The sequence below is a fragment of the Manihot esculenta genome, chromosome 2, assembly GCF_001659605.2.
Source record: "Manihot esculenta cultivar AM560-2 chromosome 2, M.esculenta_v8, whole genome shotgun sequence".
Classification (NCBI taxonomy): Eukaryota; Viridiplantae; Streptophyta; class Magnoliopsida; order Malpighiales; family Euphorbiaceae; genus Manihot; species Manihot esculenta.
Genome location: NC_035162.2, coordinates 2777155 through 2786156, shown reverse-complemented (window position 1 = coordinate 2786156; position 9002 = coordinate 2777155). Strand labels below are relative to the sequence as shown.

Here is a 9002-nt window from a genome sequence, read left to right as displayed (position 1 = left end):
ATACCAAGAAAGTCAAATGGTTTTTTAATGAGATATGAATTTATGTTGCTTAATTGCAATCTCTACCATTTGATAGAGATGGATCAAGCATGGAGTTTGATTGGAGCAAGGCAATTATTTAAAAAAAAATCTGTACACAAATACAGCACAGTTAGGAGGATAGCCGTCTCATCGCCACGGGACATCCACGTCAGCTGAAGAACGAGTCATTTAATATTTTACATAACAAACATAACGGATCAACTAAATAAAAAACTATAAATTTTAGTAAGTATTCTGAAATTTTAGTTTTTTTAATTAATTAAATGTGTAAAATGATTGCATATAATATTTTTCAAATTATAATACAATTTATTAAACAAATGACGTTGCAATTGGCCTGATAAAACAAAGAGTTGATTTTTTGGCATGAGCAAATTGTTTTTTTTTTTTTTTTTTTTTTTGAAATTGGCCTGAGAAAATTGTTGAACCTTATGATTTCGTACTCTTTATTTTGGTAATGGCATACGGACGCGGTGACCTCTGAATCTTCACCTGTTCTCTCCCCACCCTATTTGACCTTCTCTCTCTTTGGTCTCATCTTCTCGATGTTTCAATTTTTTTTCTTCTCAATGGATCCCACTGCAAACCATTCCATTTCACACTACACAAATATATAAATGGAAAATTACAAAATTACTACTCGGTCATATCTCCTAATTTATTAACAATATAGTTATTAAATTATCCACTGGTAGAGATACTAGGTGGATCTTTCATCTTTTATATCATAAATAATAAAAATAAATTAATTTTAATAGTGAATAATTATTCAGATAATAATTAATTAATATTATTTTTAATAATTTATTTATTTACTTATTAATTATTAATAAAAAAATATTATTTTTAAAAAATTATTGCCTAAACGCGAAAAAGAGAAGGAGAATAAGCTCAATTTGGTAATGCGTGGGTACAAGTGGTAATTTTATTGTGTAATCCTGTCAGAAACTGACAGGTAGTCAAATCCAAAATCAGGTTGGTGGGGCAAGTGCTTGTACATTCTAACGTTAATCCCATCTTAATCTCAATCCACACAACACGTTGGATTTGCGCGGTTTATTGTCAACGGTCCAATAAAAACCATTTTCAAGACTGGCCTTTCTGTCCCAAATAAAAACCCACACATCAATTTCTGATTTGTCAACACCATTATAACTTGGCAACGAAGTAAAACATTGCTACAAGAAGGGAAGGAAAAGAAGTTTTTTGGAAGAAATGAAGCTCGTTTGGTCCCCTGAATCTGCCCTAAAGGCCTATGTCGAAACTGTTAAATCAGTAAGCATCCTCCCTGAATTTTTTTGTTTTTCTTGTTTTTGTTCTGCTTTCTCATGGGATTGTTTCTGGGTTTTGTTTGCAGTGTGAGCTTTGTCGTGAATCCAGTGTGGCTGAGCTTGTTTCGGCCATGGCTGCAGGATGGAACGCTAAACTTATCGTAGAAACGTGGTCACAAGGTGGAGTTATTACCACAAGCGTTGGCTTGGCCATTGCAAGCCGTCTCACAGGTGGAAGACACGTTTGTATAGTCCCTGATGAACAGTCAAGATCCAAATATGCAGAAGCCATGGAGAAGGCTGGGATGTCACCAGAAATCGTTGTTGGGCAACCAGAGGAGGTTATGGAGAGGCTAGAAGGCATTGATTTCGTGGTGGTGGACTCGCGGCAAAAGGAGTTTGCTAGAGTGTTGAGGCTAGCAAAGCTCAGCAACCAAGGTGCAGTTCTGGTGTGCAAGAACGCTAGCTCAAGAAGTTCAAGTTTCAGATGGAGAGCAGTTGTTGAAGGAGGGTCCCGGCGACTGGTCAGGTCTGTGTTTCTGCCGGTCGGAAAGGGACTTGATATCGCGCATGTAGCTACAAGTGGGGGAAATTCAGGATTAAGCAAGGGAGGCAAAAGATGGATCAAGCACATAGATGCACAATCTGGGGAGGAACATGTCATCCGAAAGTAGTTTCCCAGAGGAGATGATGAACTTATTTCTTGCTGGTTTTTCAGAGAATTTAAACTTGTAAATACTTTTTCTTCTGCTTCCCCTTTTTGCCTCTCCTTTTAGACTTGGAAAGGTTTCTGTTCATAGATATGATTCGTATGATCCCCAAAAGATATGATTTCATTTTCACCATCTAGATTTCATGTGTAAAGTTATTTGCCCTTGCCCATTTTTTGGTTCCTTATTTCTCTATCCTTAGATAGCTTATTCTCATTATTTCAAGAATTACTTTGCAGAAATAAACAGAACAGGGCAAATCCAGTACTAAATCTTCTTCCCAATATCAAACTAAGAAAATTGACTATTCACTTTTTGATAATTCATAAATTATTTCCTCATTTCTGTCTCAATGTCTAATCGACTAACCAGAAGCTTTGGAAATTCAGATTTGAAACTTTAGCTAATGGCTTAAATTGTCAAACCAGAAAAGAAGAAATGCTAGAGCCAACAATTCCTAATTTGCATTGTTGCTTGCTCTTTCCACAGCATTATCCTCAATTCCATAACCATTTCAACCAGTCTGCCAAGCATCGAAAAAGTAAAGTTCTCTCTTCTTCTCTCTCATTTTCCCAATAGCCAAATTGGCAGGAAATTGGGAGAAAATTGAGGAATGAAAATCAAGAGAACCGGAAAAACCCCAATTGGCACAGCAAGAGAATGCTTTTACAACAAGAGCAATTTCTTATCTAAATGGAACTAGGATGGATATAAAATATGAATTTTATTTAATTTTTATATGAGTTTTACTTCATAATTGCATCTTACATTCATCATAAATAGAGTTTAAAAAAAAAATTTCCTTAACACAATTTTCGACAATCTTTGTCACTTGGGTAGGAATATTTAGAGATAATAATATAAAATATAAAAATAAGTCCAAATCTATATCTATATTTTTTACTAAAGGCTAAACAAATCAGTATAACTATTTTTGCTAAATAAACTCACAACTTTATTATTAAAGTCTAAATAAGAGAGTATTTAGTGTAGGCTATGAAAATTTATTTATAAACACTATTTGAGACTTATAAAATTTAAAATTTTAAATAATTGTATTTGGTTAAAATACTTATAAGTAATAAATAATTAGTTGACATATTTCAACATTTATTATTAAAATTATTAAAAATGATATTAAATAAAATATGCAGTGATGTTTTCAAATTAAATTGGGGTAATACAGTAACTTAGTTAAAATAATTTTTAAATACTAAAATAAAAAATTTTAGGCCTTCTTTGATACGGGAGAACTTAGCTAAGGAAGTTCTACTTCTCGATAAGTGTTAAAACAAGTCTTGTTTAGTTGGCCATATTTATCAACTTCTTTGGAAGTCTTCAACTTTACTTACTTTACTATTCCAACTTTACTATAAAGGAAGTTAACTAGTATCATCCAATTAGGATCTCGTTTGGCTCAAATTAATTTATTTTTTAGGAAGTGCATTTCTCGAAAAATATATTTACTAAAAAGTAATAAATATAATAAAATTTATTTGGCTGGCATATTAAATTTTTAAAAAGTAAAATTGTGTTAGTAGAAACTGACAATAAAAATGATATAAATGTCCTTTAATATCAAATATTCATTAATTTCATATAATATATTTTATAATATATTTAATACTCAAATTATACAATAATTAATATATAATTATTTGATGATATATCATCATAATTTGAGTAAAAGTATTAGCGTGAAATACTCAAAAATCATAAATGAAATGAAAAAATGCTAAAATGATAATTTTTATTTTATTGTTAGTTTATTAGCTAAAAGGAAAAAAATCTAGCTGAAATCATAATTTGAGTGCAGGAAGTGCAGGGCATCTCACTCTTGTGCATCATCCGGAGAAAAAGAGATGATTGTTGAAGAATGTTCAATGACCTGTATTATTTTTGCGCTACCTTCATCTTCATTTTTATCTCTCTTCTTCTTTTTCCGACTCATACGGCCTCCAGTCCCTCCTACAATTATGTTGATTGTTCTGCGGGAGCCGTCGTTTATTGGTGCTTCGATTCCAGCTGTATTTTATTATTGCCTCTAGCCCTCTAGCTTTTTCATGAAATTTCAGAGGTAGTCTCTTTTGATTAGCCTTTCTATCTTATTTATTAATTGGTAGCAATCATTTGTGTCAGAGTCATGAGTTCTGTGGTATTGACAGTACCTATTTGAGTTCCTTCTGCTCGCTTTTGCTTTCATGGGCTTGAGCCATTGTATGAAATCTTTATCTTGGACTATCACGAGTACTTCGGCTTTGGACATGTTTACGGAAATAATCTCAGCGGGAAGTTAGGGTTGAAAGAGTCTCTACTCCTTTTTCTCCGACCGGTGCTTAATCAATGGTTCTGGTCTCCGATCTTGCCTCCTCTCCAACCCTTCCTCTGTCTCTGTCATCTTTGGCAAATCGCCTGGTTGACAAGTAGTCATCCTGCCTTATATATTTCTCGGCCCTCTTCATCAGCTCTGACAGGGAAGTGGGAAGCTTTCTGCATAGCGACTCAAAGAACTCCAAGGAGGTTGTGTCCTTTTGTATGACTTCTACTGCTCTCCCTTCATCCAGCTCAAGTATCTTCAAAGTCTTAAAGTTGAACCTGGCGACATACTCCCTCAAGGATTCATTCCTCCTTTGTCAAATGGTCTTTAAGTAGCTTATTTTTTCTTTTGCAGGAACTCCAGCGATGAATCTACTAATGAATACATTAGCCAGGTCTATGAAGCTCTTAATGTTTCCTGCCTCTAAGCTGTTAAACCATACCCTGACTGGTCTTGTTAAGGTGGTGGAGAAAACCTTACACATTAAGATATTCGAGTGGGTCTGCAATTCCATGAATGTTTTATAGTTCAAGATATGCTCCTGGGGATTTCACGTCCTATCATAGGCTGCCATGGTTGGCATCATAAATTTTTTTGGAATAGTTTCTTATTAAACTCGTCTCACAAATGGTGACGAGGTTGGCAACATGGGACTGCTGTTATCTCGTGCTTCTAACTCTGTGAGTAGTTGCTCTTTTAACCTTTCTAGCTTTTGATCTACATCCACGTCTTTTCTTCTGGGTCTTTCCGAGCCAGCTGGCTTGAAGGAGTAGCTCTCAGCCCCACCATTCTCAATGAGCTCTCACTGCCCTGCCTCTTGCTTTGGCTATCTGCTTATTTCTCCGATTGGCCTCTCCATCTCCATTATCTATTCTCCTACTGTGCTGCTGGGCAGCTTGATAGTTTAACGTGAGTTGGGACTCATTGACGTTGAGCCCCTCGACTACAGGTGGTATGCTCAACGGGGTTTTGAGCCCTTTCTGTTATAATATTTGGCCTAGCCACTGGGCAGTATTCTGTAATTGGAGAGCTACACTTTGTAGCTCTTGGTCAGACGAGGTAGTTCGAGGTATGGTTCCGGCTAGGTTTGATGACGAGTTAAACGATATAGGTGGCTGGTTTAATGGGGCAGCTGAGCTAGAGAATGAGAACTGTGGTCTTTCCTAAGTTGAACTCAGGTTGTTTGGAGTGTTTTCAGTATGGTTTTTACTTTGGTTGGCCATGTCGTTCTTAGTGGGTGAAATGAGGTTGAAAACTCCAATGATGAAAAGATCTCTTTTGTTTCCACAGATAACGCTAATTGATGGCTGAGATCCAGTAAAAGGTGGACTCAATGTGTATTTTGATAAGTTTGATCTGGTTTGTCCTCCTCTGCTTCCTTTATTCCTTTTCCCTTTTGTCTTCTAATGACGTATAACTGTCATTCTGCATTTGTACTCTCCTGTCATAATCACACTTGGCCGTACGTGCGGACGTACTAGGTCCTTTTCCATTATCATGCGGCCATTTAGTTCTATCTGTCGCCATGTGGATACAATTCCAAATGTCACGGGGTTTATTGTCCCATCCAATAGATTAATCGAGTTAGGCCTCTCATATGGAGGCTCGAGCTTAGTCCGGTTTGTAAAGAAGTCCTAGCCTTGTATGTGAAGCAGGCCTATATATTGGGTTTTAATAGAGTTAAAGCCTCAACCTGGGTCAGGGTCTCCGGGGCCGTTTATCATTAATACTATAATGCACAATGGATGAATATACAAGTGTTCTTGTCTCTATATCTTGATTAGTGAAAGAAACCCACTATCTGCTGTACTTGTCCCCTTAGTTGGATATCATTGCCATGTAGTGTTGTGTGTTCATATTTTGTGAGTAGAAGTTTAATTGGATGTCTTGATTGTAAATGCTCCATCCTTGTGAGAGAATGGTTTACCAAATCCTATCATGACATGTATCAGTCAATATTGTTTTTTTATCTCCTCTTTTAATGTGAAAGTTCAATGTAACATCTATTACAAAGTCCACATATCATATGATTTTATGTGAGGCCAAAGCACCAAGTTCCAAGTGTCGAGTATATTCTAGCTGATTTTTTAATGCATTTCTTATGTGATTCATTTTTCATTCTATTTTTATTATAGAAACGTTCAGTATAGTAGGTGGCGGAGGACTATATTTTTGTTCTTGGCTGCCAGTGGATTGTTCATCTATGGATATTGTCATTTTCATAAGTAGCTAGGTCACTCGAATTTCCTGGTGACCTGTTGCTTGGGGAAATTTCAAGAGTTCTGAAGCCTGGGGGGACTGTCCTGATTTACATGGCTCTTCATTCTGTTGCAGAGGAAACAGATAAGGTACATTTCATGGTGCTCATGACTTGATGAAGTTTAGTTTACAGTCAAGTGTCTCACTGCAGTGTTTCTTTAGGTAATAGTTGGTCTTGCGCGCAAGTTGCTGTTGGCAGGGTTCTTAGAAGCACAGGGCATCCAGTTGAAATCTGTTGGATTATCTGGAGTCATTCAAGCTTTTGGAGTGAGTTCAGGTTTACATCCTGTTGTTGACCTAGTTTCTTAAAATTACTGTTTCCCATCCGTTTAAACTTCAAAGCATTTGCTAAATATTTTATTTGCATCTCCAACCATTTGCAATGGCTTCAATTCTTCTCTTTTGAATGTGGAATTGTACTAATGAACCCTAGATTTTAATGAAACTTGTGGATCTTAGATGGAAAGGGCATAAATTTCTGAAAGCAGAAATCACTTTTATTCATTTTGTGTACTGTCCTAAAGGGAAAAATATTTTTCTATCCCTGAAGTCATATTCTATGCCCTTGGTCTTGTTTGTTAATGGTATAATTGACCAAATTTAATCTTTTTGTTTGTCATGATTCATTGCGGGCTAGGTGATGCTTTTCGCTGCAGTACATGCCTTTACAACATGCAAACTCGGCGAGAAGGTGGAACAAAGCTAATTCTCTTTTTCTTTGTTATGTTCATTTGTGATGACTGGAACTAAATACATGTTTTTTCTTGCATGTATCACTGTCTGGAAACTTCTTTGCTGCAGATATTTGAAGGCAAAGAAGTTGCTTGCTTTATAACTCAGCCAAAGAATGTTTCGAGTTTGACTCTTAAATGGCTAGTTGAAGTATTTTTTTTTACTGGATCTGTCTCTAAAAGGCTAACCATTGTCTGAACAAAGCTTTCAATTGTAACCATTAATGAATTAGGCAGCTGTTTTCGATTAACATGTGTTGAATGTTCGTCAAATAATAAAATATTATTTTCTTAATAATAACATATTCTTTTTTTAATAATATAATATTTGTATATAATAAAATTTCATTTTTATAATTGTAAAAATTATTTTTATGTATTTTTCAAAAAAATTTATATTAATTAAAAATACTTAATTTTTTATATTTTAAATTAAAATTAAAATTATATTATTTTAAAAAATATTATATTAACTTAAATTTATTTGACCCTGAAGTAAAAATATAGCTAATAGTTATTTAATTGGCTAAAAAAATTAAATTAAACTTATTTTATCATTAAATTAAAATATATAGGTTTTAATTGGATTTATTTCTAGCAATAAAATGTGTAAGAAAAACAAATACCTTGACTGAGGTTTAGATTAGGAATTTGCTTTTTTGTTATGTTTTGTCTAGTTGTCTTTGTATGTGTGGTGGTTGTGCCGGGTTATCTTTTTTTTAGGTTGGTTATGGTTTATGCAACAAATGAAAAATTCTTAAAATTGGGAGATCTATCAATAGAAATTTAAAATGTCTATTTTCTTTGTACTTTGTGTTAGAGAATGCTATGGTCATCGATACTTTCTTCTGTTTAATAAATTCTATTCCTGTGAATCTCACCATCTCCTATCCGATTAATCCGATTAATATATAAATTATCTTTCTTTTAAAGTCGTAATTAATTTCATTTCGATATCGTTTTTGTTTTGAGTGATATCTTTTGAATTTGTATTATAATTTATAAATTAAATTTTACTTTTATATATCTTATTTCAAGCATTTTACTAATGACAATTCTTCAAAAACAGCGATTTCTCTCCTTTTAAACCCTTTTGGTCGAAAAAAGCTACCTCTAAAGGAGTTAACTTTCATAGCTTCTTTTTATCAATTGTCGACGGCATTCAAGGAGGCGATGAAATGTCAATCGGGTTCGAAGTCGAGTCCCTGCTCTAAATTTAGGGCTTCATTATTTGTTGGTGGGCCTTGTATTATATATATTTTAGTTTTCTATTAGATTTATCTTATATCAGGCCTAGCTCTTTTATCAATAGTAATATTATCTTGAAAAAAAGATGTGTTTTCCTCTGGGGAGTACGTGTGTATATATATATGACATTTAAATGGATAAGTGAAAAATATAAATTATTTAGACGTTGGGCTACGTGTGGCACGCACAAGAGATCTTAATATGGATGATGAGGCCGTTGCTCGATTTAAATGCTCCGCGAGAAAAAAGGATGGCTGCTTTTCTCATTTTCTGTAGCTCGTAAAGTCAACTTCTCGTTTTCTGAAATGATGAGAGTTTTCATACTCGAGAGTTCTTCTGATTATTTTTTTTTTCAATAGATATAAAAAATATATTTGATATCTTTAAACATTTCATCTAGTTTTAAATATTTTACAGCATATTT

The 9002-nt window shown here is 34.2% G+C and overlaps 1 protein-coding gene across 1 annotated transcript; it reads left to right on the top strand.

Moving 5' to 3' along the window:
- Positions 1 to 1153: 1153 nt before the first annotated feature.
- Positions 1154 to 2195, top strand: LOC110609480. The gene is made up of 2 exons (XM_021749070.2): positions 1154 to 1317; positions 1400 to 2195. The coding sequence occupies exons 1-2, from the start codon at positions 1258 to 1260 to the stop codon at positions 1985 to 1987; spliced, it is 648 nt and encodes a 215-aa protein (XP_021604762.1). The 5' UTR covers positions 1154 to 1257; the 3' UTR covers positions 1988 to 2195.
- Positions 2196 to 9002: the final 6807 nt, after the last annotated feature.

Bases quoted from the DNA above. Each gene is read 5' to 3' on its own strand.
- LOC110609480 (XM_021749070.2), top strand. From the start codon at position 1,258: ATGAAGCTCGTTTGGTCCCCTGAATCTGCCCTAAAGGCCTATGTCGAA. The intron at 1,318-1,399 runs GTAAGCATCCTC...TTTTGTTTGCAG, and splicing joins ATGTCGAAACTGTTAAATCA to TGTGAGCTTTGTCGTGAATC.